The sequence below is a fragment of the Aythya marila genome (genome assembly GCF_965140915.1).
Source record: "Aythya marila genome assembly, chromosome: Z".
NCBI classification, from domain to species: domain Eukaryota; kingdom Metazoa; phylum Chordata; class Aves; order Anseriformes; family Anatidae; genus Aythya; species Aythya marila.
This window is the reverse complement of record NC_139080.1, coordinates 74609852-74632005: the sequence shown is the minus strand read 5'-3', so window position 1 is coordinate 74632005 and position 22154 is coordinate 74609852. Positions and strand designations below refer to the sequence as shown.

Here is a 22154-nt window from a genome sequence, read left to right as displayed (position 1 = left end):
CAGCAATGTCTGATTCTGTTAAACCCATCCACATGCAATCTCACAGTTCTGCCTCCTACTGTTTATTGTTTTTACGGCCCAAAATCTCCCCTTCTGCCAAGGAAGTCCTCACCTTGGAGAAAAGGATCTGCAGTGTGCACCCTCCAAGAAACCAGCAAAAACCCATTTTTCTTGTTTATGACAAAGGAGTAACTGCATCAACAGCACCTGTCGACAGTGCAATGCTGCAGTACAGAAAATGGGACTTCAGGAGACCAGCCCTTCTGTGTTACATTTGGTAGCTGAAGCAGGAAGGAGAGGTAAATGGCATGCTAAAAGGGATAAAAAAAATAAAAATGCCCTACAGAGCAGAGTGTCAGAGGTGGAGAGGAGGAAAGCAAAGAAGAAAAGGAAACTAAGGTGGTGGAGGAGTGCGGCCCAACATGCTGAAATACCTTGCTGGAGTTTTATCAGTGGTCCAAATAAAATTTTTTATGGGCATGGGAATGTGGGCTTTGTCTCTCTACGCATATAATAAGGCATAACTTTTCTTCCAGGTCTTCTAAAAAGGGTGTATAAACTTCCCATCTTCATTGCTTACGAGACTCTACGGAAACAGAATGGCAGCAGTGTTCCTACCTGTACTGGACCTTGCTCCCATAGGTATGAGTGTTCCCGAGAACCTCTGCGTTGGGGACAGAAGGTGGTGGGCCACAGCTTAGCAGCTCACAGCTTGGGTATGGCTTCTTCCAGACACCTGTCTCCACACAAGTCAGCTCTGGGCTCCCCCGCATGACAAAACCTGTCAAGCAGGTGTATACGATGGTGTTCTCATCTGCAGAGCTGCTCCCATTGATAAACGTGTTGGGGATGACGGGTGGGGAGCCGCAGGAAATCTGCCCACACCGAGGAAACCCAGAGCTCCACCTGCCAGCTGCCTCACAGGTGATTTCGGAAGGCCCTAGCAGTTTAAAGCCCTCCAGGCATTGAAACTGGGCGCTTTTCCCACAGCTGAAATCTTCACCAAGGACAACCCCGTTCTGGATCTGTGGTGCAGGACACTCACAGGGGAGGCAGGATGGAAGGCTTCCACTCCAGGAACCATTGGACAAACATTGCCGTGAAGGATTACCATGCAGCTTATAGCCAGGAAAGCACACATACTGGGCAAATTCCCCGTAGGTGAAGTCTGAGCCGTTCAGAAAGCCGTGGGAGATGTCTTCAGGAGGCCCACAGATGACTGGCTCACAGCGTGGAGCTTCTGAATCCCAGGTACCATCACTCTGACAGGTAAGCGTGGATGCTCCTTGCAGTTTATATCCCTCGTTGCAGTGATACTGCACTTCCTTCCTAAAGCCAAAATCTGAGCCAATAATTCTCCCATTGGCAAGAGGCAGAGGCATGGGGCAGGTCACAGCTTTGCAAACTGGAGCAATTCCACTCCAGCTCCCATTTGCAAGGCAGACTCTACTCCTGTCCCCATCTAACAGGAAACCTTCATTGCAGCTATACTCGGTGTGCCTCTGGAATGTGTACTCCTCCCCAGACACTTGACCGTTCTCCAAAACTGGCGGTGGGCTGCAGGAAACGGGGATGCAAATCGGTTCACTGCCATCCCATTTCTGGTTCTCTTGGCACCTCCTCTCTGCGGGGCCATTTAACTGGTAGCCAGGATCGCACTCATAGTAGACAACGCTCCCATACGTGTAGTTTTCCCCCCTTATGCTCCCGTTCATCAGCTGGGCGGGTGAGCTGCATGTTACTGCTTTGCAGTACGGAGCACTGCTGCTCCACTGCCGATTTGGCAAGCACAGCCGCGTGTCCGAGCCAACAAGTGTAAACCCTGGCTTACAGGTGTACCGCACCACGCTACCCAGCGTGTTCTCCGTGAAATATAAAACTCCATTCTCCGGAGGTGATGGCATTGTGCACTCTATGGAAACACAGGAGGGGGCAGTGCCATTCCAGACCCCATCTTCTTGGCAAGCTAGAATGGGGTTTCCCAAGAGCTCATAGCCAGAGTAACATGAGTATAAAATGATAGTTCCAAACAAGAAAGTGGTCAGCTGCATTGCACCGTTCTCCTTTGAAGAGCTTTTGAAGTCCTTCATATGGCCAGCCAGCAGCATGTGTGAAAGGGAGGGACTCTCTGTAACGCCCTCCTGGTCTGAGCGTCTTTCCCCGTGCCTCACCTGCACGTACTCCCCAAAATCAATGTGAGGAGGTAGGCCACAGTCGGTGGGGAGGCAAGATGGAGTGGAGCTAGACCAGCCTGATTCTTCACACGTCTGCATGGCGAGGCCAGAGAGCTGGAAGCCAGGCACGCAGCTGTAAATGACCATGGCCCCGTAGCTGTAATCTGCACCCTCCACAAAGCCATTCTCGATAGGCTGAGGGGGCTGGCAACTTATGGCTTTGCAGGAGGGAACATCTGTGCTCCACTCTCCTGTCTCCAGGCAGCTCAGCGTTTCCTCCCCTTGGAGCTGGAAACCTCTGTCACAAGAATACCTAACAGTCTGCCCATAGTGGAAGTTCGTGAATGAGTATTTGCCATTGAGGATCTTCTTAGGCCTTGGGCATTCAATGGGTTTGCAAGCTGGCCTTCCTCCAAGCCACTGGCCATCTTCTCCACAGAGGATAGTTGTGTTCCCCATCAGTTCAAAGCCCGGTTTACAAGTATAGAGAGCTGTGCTGAGGAAGGTGAGGCCCTGCACATCAACGATGCCATTTTGAATTTCTTCTGGCTGGGGGCACTCCACAGGAATACATTCTGGCAAAGGCAAGCTCCACGAGCCATCAGCCTGGCATCTGATAGTAGATTCACCCTTCAGTAAAAACCCATCCACACAGATGTACTTCACAGTGCTACCAAAAAGAAGGGATGAAGTCAAGGGGTCGCTGAAGGGGATGTACGGAGGTGCAGGACACTGTACGACCTTGCAGAAGGGAAAGGAATCATTCCACTGTTGAGAGGGCAAGCATTTCAGCACAGGGGAACCATGCAAAACATAACCCTCTTTGCAGGAGAACTGCACGACACCAACTTGGTTAGTCACCTCCCTCAAGACTAGCTGGTTTTCTGCCAAGGGTGGTTCTGGACATTTTGTTGGCACACACTTCGGGCTTTGCTTTTTGTTCCATTTCCCAGACTTCTGACATGTCCAAGACACATCTCCAATCAGCTCGTAGCCTTCATCACAGAAAAACTCGACTTTGGAGCCCAAATCAAAGGTTTCTCCTTTGGAGTAGCCATGCTGGATGGGTGGTGGCTTTCCACAGCTGAGGGGAACGCAGCGAGGAGGTGATTCACTGTACCACTGCCGATTGGCTTGGCAGATAAAGAGCGAGCTCCCAACCAGGTGGTAGCCAGACTTGCACTGATAATTGGCCTGGTTCTCAAAGAAGCGCCCAGTTGTTTCCTGTAAAACAGATGAGACACAGACATATCTGAAATGAAGATGCATGACTGGCACACAGGGAGAACGATAGCATTACTTTTGTTTTCTCACTCTAGGTTATAGCTGGATCCCAGGCAGTGGTCAAGGCTGTCTGCAAAGAAACAAGCGTAAGTAACAGGCACAGCACATCTTGCCTCAAATACTGCACTCTGTTGTCAGGGAATCTGACCACAACATCAAAAGAAAAGAGAAAATTCAAGGCTTAAAAGGCAAATCTAGAAAGTATTTCCTCCTGCTTTCTCCCTCCCTGACCTGTAAGGTTAAAAGTTATGCAGACAGGAAGACAGAAAATAAACATATTGGGAGAAGCTGCCAGGAAACTATTACCCTCTTGCCGCTCAGGTTCCTTAGTTTACAGGTGTATTCAAGGCTGGAGCCTTCAGGTGTACTACTGCTAGGAGGCTTTTATAAGTGCCACGTGTGCAGTTGGAGGGTCCTGAGCAGTCAGCTGAGAAGCTCCTCGAAGTTGCAGGATGAGCTCTGCAACTGGTTACTTAACACAGATTGAGTAGTTTTACAGCTTTGGGCTGCCACAAGGAGATCTTTAATTTTAGGCATTGTTGCAATGCAATTTGACAGAAAAAAGGACAAGTTCTGACCTCAGTAAATAAATGTTCTTGCATCCAAAGCAGAGAAATTATCCCAAAGTGATGTACCTATTTCAAATTTGAATATTTTTCACAGCAGTAAAAAGAGCAAGGCCTGTGAACTGGCAATAGTACTTCATACATCTCCAGATGGCTCTTGGAAAGCCACCCAAGAAGGGAACAAGTGAAGAGTGAGGTATCAAGGAAATCAATTGATTGTAATACTATGCCCTGAGTTTCCTAACTGAAAACCCATTTTACGAGAGGAAATACCATAGAAGTGTCTGTGTTTTTTAAACATGATTCTTCTACAAATCCACCCATTTCTCCCTCTGCTTATTTGTTCCATCCAGTCACATCTTTCCACAACTTTAACAGCAAAGCAAAATAGAAGAGGAAAAAAAATACAACACAGTATCAATTATGAAGACATTCACTGTGCTATGCTACCAGGCAGATGAGAGAACTCATTTTATACCTTAATAAAGCCATTCTCAAGCTGGGGTGGTTCTCCACAGGACACTGGGTGGCATGTGGGCAAATTGCCACTCCAGTTGCCGGTGGCCTCACAGGTCCGCTTCTTCTCCCCCTTGATGTAAAAGCCCTTGTTGCAGCTGTAAGCCACCACTGCTCCGAAGCTGTAGTTGGCCCCACTGGCATAGCCATTGGCAATGTGGGGAGGTTCTCCACAGCGAACTGGGATGCACTGGATGCTCAATGGAGAAGGATTCCAGAGACCCCCTCGAAGGCACTCAATTTTGGCTGAAGTGTTCAGGACGAAGCCTTCCATGCACTTGAAGCTCACGATGGAGCCCGCTGCGAACCTGGCTTTGCTGACGGACTCCAGGATGCTGTATGAGACAGTGGATGGCTTTTCACAGAAATCAGCTATGCAGTGGGGCATCGTCTTGCCCTCGGGAGGCACCCACTTCCCTTCTGCGTTGCAAAGCAGCTGAGAGTTATCGGCCAGGCTGTAGCCGTCTGAGCAGAAGTAATAAGCGGTATCACCAAAGAGGCGGTGGGCTCTCTGCGGCGATGCATTTTCCACATGGGGTGGTTCATCACAGGATACTGCCAGGCACTGCTGGTGGTTCACGCTCCACTCACCACTGGCTAAGCACTCTATGGTTGCAGGGCCATCTAACGTGTAACTGTGGATAAGGAAACCACACAGGGAGTCAAAAAAGCAAGCACTGTCAAATGTACAGTTTCCTGATCCCCCTGCAGAACAAGTTTGCTAGCACCCTAGAAGATAAACAAATAGGATTCTTTACAACAGCGATTTCAGACATAAAATCCCAAAGCCAACGTGTCCACAGGTGAGGTATGGAGAATCTCACGAGGGAGAACTCAGAAGGCCTTGAGCATAATGCTCTTCTCTGGTCTGTCCATCTGATTACCATTTCTGAACTTCCCTTTTGATTTCGCTGTTACAACAAACCTAGTATTGTGCTGCGATAGTCTGTCCAACTCTCAAAGAACCTATCCCACTCAGAAAGTATTCCCCTCTAGCAGAACTGACGGGAGGAAGAAGAGACGAAAAGCCCGTAAAAGTCTTTTGGATTCCTGTTGTCAGCTGTATTGATCTATTTTCACACTTGCAAACGATAAGAAGCTCCTCGGTGAGAATCCTAGAAATGCTGTTGCTAATAATGCACATAGCAATTTTGTAACAACTTCCTAAAAAAACACTGTAGAAACTGATATAAAAGCAAATATTTTTAGTCCTGATTTAAAAAAACATATAATATTTTACAATGAAGTTCCACTGTGTGATTACTCTAAATGCAGTTACATTTATTTACTCTGTCTCTGGGATGCAGTGACAGGCATTATTCCCTGCTGCTTATCAACTAATTTAAATTCCTGCAGATTGAACATGCAATTTGTTATTTTTGACCATCTTTTGTTCAGTTTTAAATTTTCTGTAGTGTCTCTTACCAAAAGCAAAGAAACAATATCTATTCCAAAGGTCCCAGTAACTCCAGCTTCTGGCTGGGAACTGGTTGTTCGGATTTTGACGGCAACTTCTGTAAAAGTGTTTTGTCTTGTCTGCAGGATACGTTTTCAGAGCCTTGTGACTGGATTCCAGAGAAATTATGTGTCAATCCTTAATATTATCCACTCTATCAATTGTCACACAGACAGCAGTGACCCTCTTTAAATGTTGATACCCTATCCTATTTAAAATACTTGCACAGGAAAAAGAAACAGCTTTTTGAATCTTAATACGGTCAAGAAAACAGACTAAGGAGAATTTATTTCAATGATGTTTCAAATAATATTGCAAAACTAGTTTACAAGAAAAAAATGCTGTTGCCTAATCTATCTTTTTCATCAAGAAGCACAAAATCCTCCAGTCACTTACAGCCTGACCTTGCAAAAGCTTTTCCTATGTACTCTGGCTTTTGGACAGAACAGTTTCAAGAAATTCAATGCAACTGCTTACAGGCTGTAAAGATACACGTGCAAAGGTTCTTCCAGGATCAGAGGCCAGCGTTACACTCATGCTAGACCATCAAAGGGGAGCCATATCTTTGATAAAATTGGGTCTGGACTAGTCCAAGAGACTGATCTATCATGCCCTCTGACTCCTCTCCATTCTTCTTTTCTAGGGAGTATTCAGCTGATGTGGAGCTGACCACCTTAGGAAATACCTTGGTGTCCCATACTAACCTGCCAGCCCCCAAAACGTCTCCTTCACGTTTAATTTCCAGACAGTCAAGACAGGAGAAGCGAAAATGAATTCATGAGCAGTTACGAAGTCATGAGGAAACAGAGCACACAGCTTTGCCAGTAAGCCTGGGTGGACTGCACCAGTTTTACTTGTCCCATGTATTAATCCAGTAGCAAGAATATACATACCCTTCCTTACATGTGTAAGAGACCGTGCTTCCGAACGTAAAGTTATTTCCATTTATGATCGCATCTTTGATGGCAGGAGGGGACCCACAAGAGACAATGCTGCAAGCTGGCGGTGTGCTGTTCCAGTTCCCTGAAGATGCACAGACAAGTACAGAGGGTCCCTGAAGGCTGAGACACAAAGATCATTATTAAGACTGCTGTTTCAGGCTGTGTGAGAAACAGAGAGAGCAAGAGGTGCTTTGCTCCCCACTGATTTCCTGGCCTCAGTGAAGCCAAAGCGAGTCTGACTTCAGCAAAGGCCAGAATCTCCAATGCATGAAAACACACTGTTGATGCTCTCAAAAAAGCTGTTTTTCAGATATTTTGAGGAGAAAGCTGGTGGAATTCTTGTGGGGCCTCAATGCACTGTGCAGACACACACATTTACTTCTGCTGTAGCTTTGTCCATTTTTGAGATACAAAAGCTTAAAAATTCACCACCAACACCATTCCTATCTTGAGGGTTGCAATCAGGCTTAAGTCTGAGACCTGATTCACTCATGGACTTAAACACTCAACTGCAGCCTAATAAAAATGTGTTTCTGATATATTTGCTTACAAATGTAAAACAGAATAAAAGCCTAAAACAAGTAACTACTGCAGAGATGTCAAGGAGTAAATGGGGAAATTCCAGAAGATTCTTTCACCAAAGGCATTGTAAAACAATACTAAAAATAATACTGCATATGCTCCAAAGCTAATTAGGTGAATGATAATCTTTAAGGACGAATGAGAGCTTCAAAAATAATGAGAACTGATTTACAAATATTCAAAATATGTGTTAAGAGTTTAATGGTAAAAATGAAAATGTTTTTTATACATATATATATATATATATATATACATGCATGGAAGATATTGAATGGCCTTCCTGAATTGCTCCAATTTAGTATGGAAAACAGGAATTACTTACAAGATATAAAGAAGTTTTAAAAATTTTTCTTTTAGTATTCTATCTTTCTGAGCAATCATCCCAGCCTTGTCTTTTTCACATGTAAGTTAGATCTTTCAGAATTTTTTTTAAATGCAGAAGCATGCTGTCTGCATTTGACTCAGGAATGTTTCTGCATTTACCTGTATCCATTGTCACAGGTGTATGACACAGAAGAAAGGTAGGTTGTGCCATTAAGTGTGTATTTTCCATTGCTGATGTTCTGTGGGCTAGGACATGTCACCATTTCACAGGAGGGGGGAGGAAGATTCCAAACGCCACTAGCAAGGCAGACAATTTCCTTTTCACCCACTAAGCGGTACCCATCATTGCATCTGTGTGAGAAGAAAGTAAGTGTTATCAAATACAGAGCCTTTTATGCACAACCTCATTGGCCACCCCTTTCACACCCTTTTATCCACACCCTCAGATGATAGTTTTCTCTGTAGGGCAGAGAATTAGCACAGTAAACATTCAGCTTTGCTAGTGAACAGCCACAACTATAAATAAATGTCTTTCCATTACTTCAATCCCATCTTCCTCCTCCCCGTTTATTTCAACCTCTCTCTGAATTTAGATTAACTCTCATTTGTTGCTGGATGCTCAGTCATTAATAAAGCTCAGTCATTAATAAATAATATACGGAATTCGTACCTGTATATCACCTTACTGCGGTATGTAAAATTTGAGCCCCAAATGACACCGTTCTCTGGAATAACTGGGCCTCCACAGGATATAGCTGTAAAAAGACAGGATCACAGGAGAGGTTGATACAACACAAATCAAAAATAACAACGTCAGGATTTTCTTTGTTTTTACTAAGTAGGCTTGAAGAGATCTAAAGCTCTTGAAAACAGTGGGTTCTTGGCTAAGCTATAACTGACATGTAGGGCTCTTTATTTGTCTTCACCTTGTGGAGAAATTTGACTAACTGGAAACTGGCAGTTGGAAATGTTCCAAAACCCACACACTTTAGCATCAAGAGGACTCCATCTCTTCCTATGGAAAAAAATCCTTTTCATTTGTTCTTTGTAACCTCTTCCTTTTACCCTATTGTTTCACCTCATTAGCTCTGTTTCTCTAAAACTATTTCCACAATTACGCCATGTATATGTATGTGCTGTAGCCTGTCCTCCCTGGATGCTTTTTATCCACTGAAATACTGTTAATGATCTTTAAGACATTAAGTTTCCACAAGCTCCTTGAAAACAAGAGGCTGCTTGGAGAAGACAGTTTTAAAGTTTACATTAAGAGAAAGACATGACCTTTGTCACTTCGGAGAATCTGTGTAAGAGTGCCACCATGAACACGACAACTGTCAGAAAAGCTTCAGCTGGTGCTTATATCTTTAAAGACAAAAGAGACTTCAGCCTTGTGGCCCAAGACTGTTGGGACAAGGTTGCATTAGCTGTCAAGGTCTTTGAAGTCTCTCAACTCTCTGGTCTCTTCCTCTTCCAACTCTACCACAATGCATGTTACAATCAGCATTCTCCCCAGCAACTACACCTTCACAATATGGTATTGGGTGGCTCCACTGTCCAGACTCCATGCACGTAAGTTTAGTCACTCCTGTCAGCTGAAACCCTTCTTCACAGGAAAACGTTACTTCACTGCCAACACTGTAAATGTCCCCGTACAAACGTCCATTCGCTGGATTTCCTGGATTACGGCACTTCACCGGCTCTGAGAAAGAAGAGAGAAAACTCTTAATAACATCACTAAGTACCAGGTTTCATGAACAAGTTGCAGGAGATATCCTTGGGAATCTTCTGAAAGTAGGAAAGACAAACGTGGAAAATACCCACAAGTAATTTACAGGCTTGCCAGCTTTTCTCTGTCATGTATGTAAGTGACAGAAACTGAAGACTCTTGCAAGTAAGCTAATCTTGATACAGCCCTCTATAACTGAGTTTGCATTCACAGTATGAGCACTGTGGCTGCTTGCATTCACTGTCAGAAACAAATACATCTTGCAGCCATTTTTCCCCCTGTGAGAGAAAGCCCAGCCCAGCATGCCCAGCCCTCAACTTGAAATCAGCTCAGACACCTTTTATGCCAACCTATGCCAACATCTTGCAGTGCTGACACAAAGCCACCTTGCTTAATATTTCCAGCCTGATTCAGGCTAAATTGATTTGGATATGAGAACAAGCTTGCTCTTGTACCTCCCTCCTTTTAATTATTGGCAACAGTAATTTGAATAATTATAAATTATTCAGTTATTGAAATAATTGAAGTCAGTCTTCTTCACAACAGAAGACAGGATACTAGCCCATATAGACTCCTGGAAGGCTAGCCTGATGTTTTTATTTCTCATACCTGTACATTTTTTACCATCTCCTTTGTAAGGAGGGATGCAAGTGCAAACATAGGATCCATTTGTGTTAAGACAAGATGCGTGCTCGTCACAGTCTGATCCAACAGCACATTCATCAACATCTACAAAAAAGAAACATAATAAAGATGTCTCTAGGGTGGTAATTGTGATATGCATCTGCTTCAAACATCTGTCTCACTAACAGGAATCAGTTTAAATAGTATAATGAAAAATCACTCAGTCACAGTTTTGATGTACTAGTAATAACATTTAATCGTTAAATTAGTGTTTACATTTCCAGTTAATTAACTATAAAATATTATAAAAGTGAGAAAACAGGAGACAAATCCTCATTAACCATCAGTCAATACTTCCACACAAAGTACCTTATTTCCAGGTAGGGAACTCATGCGAAGACATTGTAACTCATGTGTTATTGTTTACCAGTTTTGACAGACACTAATAGGCAGTTTTTGACAGATACTAATTTAATGACTTTGCATTAAATACTTACTTGGAAAATCCTCTACACCTCAAACTTCCCAACTGCTTAGCCCATATAGGAAACATTTTGGACATAAAATACAAGAAAAGCCCCATCTTTGCTACAGAGAATTACACTAGATTAGGAAAGAGAAGAACCCGCAGTTGCCAGAAAAAAAAAGTTAAGATTAGTTCAAAGCATATCAGTTATTATAATAATTATCTATTTATATGATAACAATGCCTAGAAATGTCAACCAATGATTTATGCTCCAAGTCACTTGGTACTGTACAGCTAAAAATATTGCTGGCTCCAGATTATTTCATATCAGCTTTCAAATCCTGACTGAGCAGAAGTGTTCGTGGTATGTAAACAATGAGTAATAAATTGCAAGGATCAATTTCAAAGTATCTCATTGAAAAATGCTGGCATCAGGGATTATTCCCCATATAAATCAGACCGTTAAGAGAGAGAACAATTCTTCATTTCTAAGCCCAGCTACAGGACAGCTGTTGAACTAGGTACAGTATACAAACACATAGCTGGAGTTCTTTGCCTACTTCCAGGCAAAAAAAAAAAAAAAGAAAAAAAAAAAGCAACTGAATTAAAAAAGCAACAAGATCTTCTGAATTGGTGTGCTCATTCCTCACTGCTGAATGAGTCTGGCCAGCATGAAAGAACCTGAGAACGCTCTGAAAAGAAAGGGAGTTTCTCTCTGACACGCAGGATAAAAATGGCTCTTTTAAATCAAAACAGTTGCCAATTATGCAAGTATCAAGAGAATGCAAAGTGCTACCACAGCAGAAATGGAATGACTGTTCCTCAGTAATGTCTTGTAAAGGGAAGGCAAGGCAGAGTGGAAGGACACTATGAATCAGATTTGTAACAGCAAAAGGAATGCCCTAGAGTTGTATCATGCTTTGTTAGCACCTGTCTGAAGTGTGAATAAAAAAGGTAAAGTATGGGCCAGGGTTTTCATTTCGTTTATTTATTTTTTTCTTTTTATTTTTTTTTTCCATTTTCCGTGTCTATTCTGCTTTATCAGAGAGAAGACAAGCTAGAAGGCGGGGCACAGGGCACTTCCTTCCCAAATTACTCTCTATACTGCACAGATGCTGAACTACATGGACAGCCTTGCAGCATTTGTTTTGTGCCTGCTCATGTTTAGACCTTTGTATAAAGTGCAAAGGTGAACAGCAAAGAGAGGAACAACAGTCTGGATGGTCTGCTTGGAGGTTCTGGAGGAGTCTTGATGGACAAGATCATACAAAACAAGATGGATCCTACTCCAAAGTGAATTTTGGCAGAACTAAGAGGCTTTTCATTTTGCTTTTGCTCATCTTGACTGAAAAAAAATAAATGTTCTGTACCTATATATTTAGGAAAAAACAACCAGTCACATCAAACATAAATGCCTTGCCAGGTTATTCACGCAATTCACCCGTTAAGCATGACCAAGAGAGAAGTAACCTGAGTACAGCTAGCTAGGGGATTCCAGCAGGGATCTGCTGGAGACATGGCCCTACCACCAGCCCTCTGTATGCAGTACCATGCTAGTCTCACCTTTCCCTTCCTGTGGCTGCATCTGGTACATCAGATCCAGCTGACCAGGAGGTAAGTTATGGTAAAATTATGGTAAATTATGTGAACTGTGCCCGTAACTGCACTCCCAGCCTTCTCAAGGCTGCAGCTGCTTGCTGACAGCTGTACTGAAGTGCAGGGAAATGCACAAGTTGGACTCCAGGGCTAAATGCAAGGGCTCCAGGGCTAAATGAACCTGTAAGGAGAGAGGCTGGGAGTGCATTGCAGGCTTATTAGGTAGGAAGCACAGGATTTGGGTCTTACAAGGGGACTGAGAGAGAAAGGTGCCAGACTGGAGTCCTGTTTTGACACAGTGCTGAGCACAGGATTTCAGGAATGTGAGTATTTTGGGGAGTAATTTCTGAGATTCTGGCTAGCTTTCACAATTTCAGAGTGAAATCCCACCCAAACCCAAGGACACAGAAGTGCAAGATTGCCAGCCCATGCAGCCATATGGATGGCATGTCTCACCAAGGCAAGATGGTGAAATGCTGCTCCAGCTCCCGTTGTCCTTGCAGAACATCTCGAAGTCGCCCAACAAATAGTAGCCATTATTGCACTGATAGGTAATGGTACTGCCAGCAAAGAAGTCCTCAGCTGCATAACCCCCATTTTCTAAAGGTGGAGGCACTCCACAGCTGATTCCTGCAATGTGAGTGAAAAAAGGGCACAGGTCAATTTCAGAATAATTCCACACCAGAGCCACCACCAGAGAGATTTTCTATCCAACAACTGTGGAAGCACATCCACAAGCAGGCCCCAAATTTTTCTGAGGTAGCTAATTGATTCCTGGTTGAGTGGAGGGCCTTCATTTTTTCTCTGACAGAGACTGAGCAGGACTCTTCAGCTCCTGCTGCTCTGCAAGTTCTGGAAAAGCCATCTGTGACTAACATCTGAGCAGACACCTTTCAGTCCCAAGACACTTCCCCTGATAATCTATGATCCTAGTGAATTTTAACGAGAAAGAAAAACTAAGTTTGCATGGAGGTTCCTAGTGTCTCCCTTCACTGGAAAACAATCTGAGTGTTACTGTGTTTGACCATTGCAAAACTAGCCATGATGGAGAGATGGGAACTGACCTCACAACCCTTGCATCACTCTGCCTTTGACTACAATAAATGATCCTTGCTGATCCCAGCTGTGCCAGCAGAAGGTGTCACTGTACTTGGCTGCCGGAGGCTGCTACTTATTCTAGCAGAGCTGCTTGTATCTCCATTTCAACCAAGACAACGTGTACTTATCCCAGAGGTTACACAGCCCATCGCTGTAACCACACGAACTGTAGCAATTCCTTGCTCCCTGGGCATTTGTAAGGATCACACAGCAAGACAGTGTGAGTGTACAGAGCCCATGGTATTGGACGCCAAGTACTTGATGCAGAGGGATAGAACAGAGCCCGTAACAAAGCCAGGCTGTCAGGGGATGTGGATCTGTGGATTTGGGGGTGTGTGGTAGCAGAAGGAGGAACAGGATCCTGGTGGGTGAAGGCAATGATTACAGGGAGCTGGCTACAATCAGTAGAAGAATCTTTTCTGACCAGGCCTGTACCACACTGTCCGCTATATTTTGTGGTTCTTTCTGCAAGAAATAGCTATCTTCATCCTGCTTTCATTAATCAGGTACTCGGGGAGCAGGCTGAGAAAGGTGAGCCGGGCCCTCATTTACTCACCATTCTTGTGGCAGGTCTGTTCTAAGCTCCGTGCTCAATGGGGAAAACTGCCTGGCCCAATACAGAGCCGGGATGACAACACTAACAGGGTTCTGGTGCCTTGTCATTGGTAACACACCAAGAAAAAGCATAGCTGTCTCTGCCAGAGAAGTTATGCTCTAGTGAAAAGGGCTTGTTTTAGGTATATCTGCAATACCTACTTCTGCAGTTAACTTATGGTTCTGCTGAAATGAGAAATACAGTCAGCTCCACCGTATGCAACTACAGTCACATGTACAGTCATAGAAGAGGAGAACACAGAAAGGAGGCGACAGGACTAGGAAAGCAGGAAACAAAGAAACTTGGCAACCTACATGTATGCAGCAGAAGTCTTAGCAGAATGTATTAGCAGAAATCTTGCAAGTGCTGGAGTACCTCTAAGTGCTGGCAGAAATACCTGTCACCTTTTAAGAAACTGCTCTATAACACACTAATGCAAGAGCTTTTATTTCAAACCAGACATTCTCAGTGATACTTAAAGTTCAGATACTCTAGCATTTCCTGTGCTTCTTCCACATTCCTGGTGCCACAGGGGAGGCAAGCACAGATAATTAGTTTGCTGATCCAAATGGACTCATTTCTGCCACAAGCATTAGAAGCTGACAAAAAAGTTGGCAGAATCAGATGGCAGTAGGCTCAGTAAAAATTCAGTTTAGCTTTAAGCATGTTTGATGATATCATACCATACATATTGTATCATACATACGATATCAAACAGATATCATCTGTAACATGGGTGGTTTCAACCATATCACAGCTGAAGGGATAAACAAGCCATGAACAGTCATAAGGTCCAAACAGAAATTCATGTTTCCTAACCCTGCCAGCCCACTGAAACAACTCACTTTCACAGCGTGGAAAAGGCCGTGTCCACTGTCCCATGTTAAGGCAGTGCTGAACAGAGTTTCCCACTATCTGGAAGCCTGGGTCACAGGAAAGGCTCACTTTTGACCCTGGCTTTAAATCAGATGAAGAGGCACGCAGATGTGGTATGGATCCTTGCAAAGATGGACAGTCTGTGGACAAAATACAGGCATACAGTAAGAGATGCAGCTATGTGCTGAAAGGAACACATTTGTTAATTGATTGTTGATCTTGTATAAGTTTATCCAGGAGGACGTTTGGGGAAGTGTTATGCTAAGCTACATCCTACTTAGATGTAACCTTTCAAAAGGTTTTGGAGTCACCAAAATGCAACATCAGGAAAGGAATCGGTAGGAAAAAAGGTGAGGAGGCAGCAGGTACTTTAATACTGTCCAATTATTTTTATAAGAAAAGACAAGAAAAACTTCCTTCTGACCAAACACCATCTTCACTCTTCCCTATCTCAATTCAGGAAGCAATAAATCTTTGTCAGAGATTCCAATGAACTTTTGTTACAAAACCCTGGAATTTGAGGAATGAAGGACTGAATGTTCCAACTGTTAAGTTATCAAAATAATTTATTCAAGGTTAGTAGGGCAAAGGCTGCAAGCTAGCATATTTAACTTCAAGAAATAGTCTTACAAGATTGTTCAGATGAAATGGGTTCTAGTAAATAAAGTTCTAACCAGCACAAAATATACTCTTGTAATCTATCTTCACTCTTCCAACAACTCCTGGAAGGAAATCTGGCCAGGCTAGTACATTTCCTTTCTGGAGATCTTCTGGACAGGATGTAGCCAGAGATTTTACCTATGGATTTAAAACAGATGGTTATGCGCTGATTAAAGAACGTGTAGGAAAAGAATATTAAAAAGAAATACCTTCCATGTCTGCATGCAACATGAGAACAAATTGTTGAATGAGTGATGTTCTTCCCTCCTAGCACAAGAGGCCTTTGACTGCTTTGACTGCACTAATTGTAATTCTCTACTTATAAGCCAGCTAGATGGGGACAGGAATGTATGGAAGTAATAACTAATGGAATACTTGTCATACAAGCCAAGTATAAAACATGATTCTTGAAATACAACTGAGATTGTTAGTGTGAAAAAAAAGAAATGTATTTATGTCACAGAAAAAGGTACATATAAGGATGCAACCTGAAGAGGAAGCTTGATGTTCTAACAATTGTTAAAAAGGAGGCCATCTACTTTTATGTTCAGAGAGGCTTCTGCTATGTAAAAGCATTTTAAAACTTCTTATGAAAGTCCAGGGTTTTGAATTCACTGCATTACCTTTGCTCATTGTAACTCCAGGGGTAAAAAGGAAGCACAGTCCCAGAGGGTAACCAGGATTAAGGTGAATTAGTGAGAAAGGAATATTTTCTTCAACACCATGAAAAAAAGGAAGAGCAAAGAGGAACAACTCAGTAGCCTGGGTGCATCTCACTAGAGCTTATCCATGAATACATATAGTGCAGCTTCAGAGCACAGCTAGCTGGTTAAAACCCTCGTGTGCCTGGCTCCTGGTGAACAACTGGGAAACTGCCTTTCCCAGTAGCCTTAATTGGCTTCTGTCCAGTCTCTGTTGGATGAAATGAACTACCAAAAGCAGTGTACTATACTGCCTTTGTCAGAAGGTAAGGTGTACCATGAACCTCAGACTGAGTTATTCTCACATCACTCCTCTCCTGAACTCCAGTCAGGCTGATCAGGGTTTAAAGACAACTTAGCTGAAGAAGGGAGTGATATGCTCTGTTTATACAGAGGCTATTTCAAAGATCTCACTTCAACTGTCCGTGGTGATAGAAACAGTTACAACCAGGAGCTGCAAACAATCTGTGAGGAATCTGCAGGGAAAATTTTCCAGCATGGGTCAGGCAGGTAAGGAAACTGTCCCTTCAAAGCTGTGTAGAAGAGAATGTAGAACAGGAAGGGACCTCACAGTTCATTAAGACAAGAGGGAATCACCTCAAGTTGCGCCAGGGGAGGTTCAGTTTGGAAATGAGGAGAAATTTCTTCTCAGAAAGAGCAGTCAGGCATTGGGATGGCTTGCCCAGGGAGGTGGTGGAGTCACCGTCCCTGGGGGTGTTTTAGGAAAGGTTGGACGTGGTGCTTAGGGACATGGTTTAGTGGGTGATATCGGTGGTAGGGGGATGGTTGGACCAGATGATCTTGAAGGTCTTTTCCAACCTAATGATTCTATGATTTTATTCTACGTTTCCATGATTAAAGACAATTCATATTTTTACTGCTGTCTACTCACCAATGAAACAACCAATCTGTTGATTTAGCTGTAGAAAATAAATGGGCAAGTGGGTGAGAAACTAAAGTATACAAAGATCTCAAAGAGTGGACTTAGCCTTCCTGTTATTCACTGTACAGCATATTCTGTCTTCCTACTTTCCTTTATGGCCAAGAACAGGAAGGTAAGACTTAATGAGTAGTTCTAGCTGGCTAGTACAAAACTGATAATAGCAGAGATAATTATAGTGATTTACTATCCCAAGCTTTAAAATGAATGAGGTAAAAACCTTGCTGCAAGCTTACTTGGCTCAGTTCCCTGTCAGCTCACACACCTGTCTTTTCAGATAAACACAAATACCACAAATGACAGGCAGGATTTTCTTCCTCACCATAGCTGTACTGCATTTTGAAGCAAATGGGAATTTTACCTAGCCTGTCAATAGCATTAAACAGAGGTGAACACCAAGAAAGACTCAGAAAACCCCACTTAAACTCTTCATAAGTGTATCCTGTAAAATCATATGTAGGTTCATTATCTTCATAACTGCTGGTGCAAAAATCCCTAAAGATTTGGTTTGGCAATGCAACACATGATGACATCAAAGACTAAGAGTAGTAGTAGTTGATTGCTGGGCAGTTATGAACCTAGCAGAAAGACAAGGTAGTAAATAAAAGGAAAGAAACAGAGAAGACAAGAGAAAAAGAAAGACAAAAGAAGACAACATAAAGAAACAGAGAAGACATTTGGATGCTGTAAACAAAGATTTTGCTTTGCTTCTTTTCTACTTCCTGCTCTTTTCATTATTTATTATTGAGCCCCTTCCCCCATGAAATGCCCCTGACTTTGAACTTGGTCTTTGATATTCAACTGTTACCAACAGATACATAATTTCTTACCTTCAGGACTGAAACACTAATGACCAGGAAGAGGTGATGGAGCACACTCTCATCAAGTTTGCAAAAATCAAATGAGAGATAGTAGTCAGTATGCTCAAGGGCAGAAGTGAATCCACAGGGACCTCTACAGGTTAGAGGTGTGGGCCAACGTGTACCTTGTGAAATTGAACAAGAACAAATGGGAAGGACAAAGACCCCTCTGAATGATACATGTTGGGAAAAGCCTGGACAGGGAGCACCTCTGTGGAAAAGGCCCTAGACATTGTGGTAGGCAGTGAGCTAAGCATGGAGCAGCTGTGTGTCCTGGCAATAATGAGAACCAACAGCATAGTTGGCTATGTGAACACGATCACAGCCAGGAAGCCAAAGGAGGGATTATTCCCTCTCCTCAGCACTTATTAGACAAGATCTGGAATACTGAATCACATTTTGGGCTCCTCAGTACAAGGAAGACATTGACAAGCTGGTGCAAGTTCAGGGGAGGGCATCAAGAGCGTGATAAGCTGGAACATTTGACCTGTGAGAAGAGGCTGTGTGATGAGGGCTGGGTCAGCCGGGGACAGAGAAGGTTTTGGGGTACCTAACAGCAGCTCCTGGAGAGGTATGGGGAGGTAAGCAAGGAGACAGAATCATAGAATCATAGAATCATTTAGGTTGGGAGAGTGAAATAGTAGTCATAAATTGAAGAGTGATATCCCAGCTGGATTTAAAGACAAAATATTCACTCTGTGGATGATTGAGCACTAAGACTTGTCAAAAAGGTTGTGGGATCACTGTCCTTGACGACACCCTTTGTTCCACAGTTTTTTTAATTCTGTGTAAGTTTAGTTCCAAACCTGTTTTTTTGGTACCTGAGTAGAAGCAGTCTAATATGCAGTTCTACTGATATTTGGACTTTTCCTGGGACTATACAGCTAACAGGTTTTTCATGTTGTCTAACGTGTTGACTGAAATCCTGATGCTTCCTCTCTGAATATTTACAGTGCCTTTCCACACGGCAGGATGAGGGAACTGAAACCAGTAAAACAGGCCCTGAGCTCTTTTCATCAGGTCTCTCCCTTTCCTAATAAGATTACGAGTTTTTGTGTATGTCTTTTGTGTATTTCTCTTTCAAAGCCCCTTAACACAGAAAGGCTCAGTCAAAATAGTAGGTTACTTCAGTGTTGATTTTACCATACATACTCTTGAAGTTACTCATTACGCTAAGCACATTATACTAAGAGAGAGCTTCATCTGGTCGCCTCTGAATTCAGTGGGGACAGGGGTCTGTCCAGTAAGCTAACTCTGACTGCCTTTTCAAATGTCCATCCTATGCTTAGATTCCTCTGCTCAAACACTGAGGTAGGGACTTACCTGCTGTGGAGACAGGACATGGTCCCAAATGTTGAGCTGGCTGATAGAACCCACAAAAGATTCAGCTGGGTTGAATCCTTCTCCTTTCTGATCTTGCTCTTGTCCCAGTACAAGTGCACCACCACCTAGAATCAAGAGAGAATTGTAACAGTGTTAGGAAACACCACCTTATGGCTGCAATCCCCACAGGAAGATGAAACAACCAAACAAAACTTCTGTTGCCCTATGTTAGTAAGACTTTTACAGTATTGGTCTAAGAGATTGCTTCTAGCTCAGCATTCACTGTAAGGAGTATTACAGGGCAACAGAAAATGCAATTTTGAGCAGGTGGGGCATGTTTCACAGTGCTAGTTTGAACTTCCTGCTTTAAAGAAACCTTAGGAAGTCAGGCAGAACAAATTTGATTCCAAACCTTCAGAAGCACACAGCTGATTACAGTCAGCATTCTGACATCCACACAAATTAAATTTTTCTCTCCTTGACCAACACCACAGATTATGTGGATGTGTATTACATAAGCCACAGGAGGGCAAAATATAATTGAGCCTGCATGCTTTGTTGGGTTATGTCTCCACGATAACTCCAATGTGATTGGCAAGTATAGGGACAAGCACAATGGGCACAGACTAAAATGTCTTTTTTTTTTTTTTTATAAGGGAGTTTTAAAAAACTCTAAGTTTTGAATGTGGTGGTATGAAAACACTGTTGAAAACAGTCTAACATCAGGCCTTTCACAGCTGTTTGATCCTGAAGGTATTCCTTTTCATGTGTTCTGATATTACTGGGAAGACTGCTGACCACAATGAAAACAATGAAATAGCAAAAACCATCCTGTTAGAAAGACGTACAAACATAACTTTAAAAAGATGTCCAAGAGTAATGGGAAAAGGTTAATCTGATCAACTCTGAGAACACATTTTTAAGAGAAATGTCAGTTAACCTTCTTGTGTGAGAAACATTCTCACAAAGCCATTCCGAAAACAGTTCAACACAGGCTCCTTTGTGGACTAAACTCCTAAAACCCCAAAACAAGCTACCTACTACTTAACTCTAGAAATCTGTACTTGGCCCTCAAAAAGGCTGAGGGAACTGTCCTCATGAGCAAGAACAGCAAACAAGATCCCTGCCTAAATGTTGAAAACATCCTAAAAACACAAGAATAAACATTTATTTGTGGGTACATAAAATTCTGCAATAAAAACAGAGTAAAAACAACAGATTTGGTGCATTATAAATAAATCATACCAGGAATTTTTGAGCCGACAGAGAGCCCAGTGCCTCCATCAGACAGCTTTCCATCAATGTACACTCTCCATGCCCCATCTGTGCATGTCCATGTGACCGCAATGTGATGCCAGTTACCATCATTCACTGCAGGACAGTCTGTGATCTTCTCTTTCCCATTTACGTAAAGAACCCAGCTGCGTGGAAGCAAGTTGAAAGCAGACTCAATTGCATGAAGCAAATTGAAGAGCATGGCTAGTCCCGCATAACTCAAAGAAATATTATTTGCTAAACAAGGCAACTTTGTCTTCATCTCACAAGAAATCTCTCTTGAAATAATTGTACTTTCTGAGAGAACTTGGAATTTACCACTATCACATGCAAAATAAAATGAAATAAAGTAATGTGTTCCTGTTCCAAAATGTGAAGATTCAAGTCATGCCTGTGTAGTGGATTCCTAAAGTTGTCTCTTGAGTCAATCTCTGCTTTTGGCATCACACTGCAAGTACCCTGAGTGCTAAGCTTCAATTCTATCCAATCATCGTTTCAACGTGTCATTTAAATATGATGTAAATGTAGTCCAGACAAAAATATTCTGCTTCTTAAACTTCACTGATTTCTTGCAATTACTCTTCTACTTGGCAACAAAGCAAGGAGAAATCAAAACAATAGGGAAACTCCAGTTACATCCAGATTTTGGATGCAGGTTTTCCTATTCCAAGACAGGCAAAGCTGATATTCAGACTTTTGGCCCGTGTTTCTTTTCTTTTCTTTTTTTTTTTTTTAAATCAGTTCCAAGACATTTGTAAGCCACAGAAAAGCAGAATTGTGATTTACCCATTGTAGTCAGTCAGAAGAAATGCATTATCACTTCCGTTCTCCACTGCATAAGAAATGGGAGTCCCATAGTTGGTGGTGTCAGTGGATTTCATCCAGAATGTACAGGTGATGTCACCAAGTGACGGGAAAACACCATCAAGAATGACATACCCGTAGATACCAGAGACTTCAAAATCAAGATTGAAACCAGAGGACTGTTCTGCAACAAAGACAAACAGCTTTCAGAGTTCCATTCCTGAAAACACAGAGACAGTATTGAATTGATTCTAACCAAATGTAATAAAATGAACACATCTACAAAAATTATTCCCTTAAAATTGGTCAGAACTAGAAAGAATGTACAGCAGTTTAGCATCAGCCAGAATACTGAGCTTTCCAAGGCTAAAAAGAGGAAAGGATTTGAAGAAACACAACTGAAAATGAAGCTGATAATCTAAAAAAGAACAAACATGAACCCTGCACAGCACTGGATATGCTTTTCAGCCATCTGCCAATGAACTGACATATTCATCTGCCACCCAGCAACCCAAAGGGGTGATCAGCTGGTGCCACTTCACCTACAGGAGTCTCTCTCTCTCTCTCTATATATATATATAAAGATTTCTGTTGTTCTGAACTGAAACACTGATTTAGGACAATTCTGTGCTGCTCACAGTCAATGCGGAGTGGCATGTATTATCAGAATATTACATGAAAATATACCAACTGGAGCTCTCCTGAAGTCTGGGTGCTATTTAAACTCGAACATAGGATGTTGTCTGAAAGACCTGTATTGTCCTCT

The 22154-nt window shown here is 42.7% G+C and overlaps 1 protein-coding gene across 2 annotated transcripts in view; it reads right to left on the bottom strand.

The window, feature by feature from the left end:
• The window catches only part of SVEP1 (sushi, von Willebrand factor type A, EGF and pentraxin domain containing 1), a 122651-nt gene that overhangs the window by 25138 nt on the left and 75359 nt on the right, over positions 1–22154 (bottom strand). For both annotated transcript variants that reach the window (XM_082782918.1, XM_082782919.1), the window contains exons 26-38: positions 21371–21572; positions 20555–20730; positions 19310–19434; positions 15500–15623; positions 14795–14965; positions 12713–12886; positions 10179–10298; positions 9366–9542; positions 8514–8598; positions 8003–8194; positions 6890–7057; positions 4503–5175; positions 619–3398 (exon numbers count right to left, since the gene is read on the bottom strand). In XM_082782918.1, the coding sequence (XP_082639044.1) occupies positions 619–3398; positions 4503–5175; positions 6890–7057; positions 8003–8194; positions 8514–8598; positions 9366–9542; positions 10179–10298; positions 12713–12886; positions 14795–14965; positions 15500–15623; positions 19310–19434; positions 20555–20730; positions 21371–21572 (5167 nt within the window). The remainder of the gene's footprint in view (positions 1–618; positions 3399–4502; positions 5176–6889; positions 7058–8002; positions 8195–8513; positions 8599–9365; positions 9543–10178; positions 10299–12712; positions 12887–14794; positions 14966–15499; positions 15624–19309; positions 19435–20554; positions 20731–21370; positions 21573–22154) is intronic.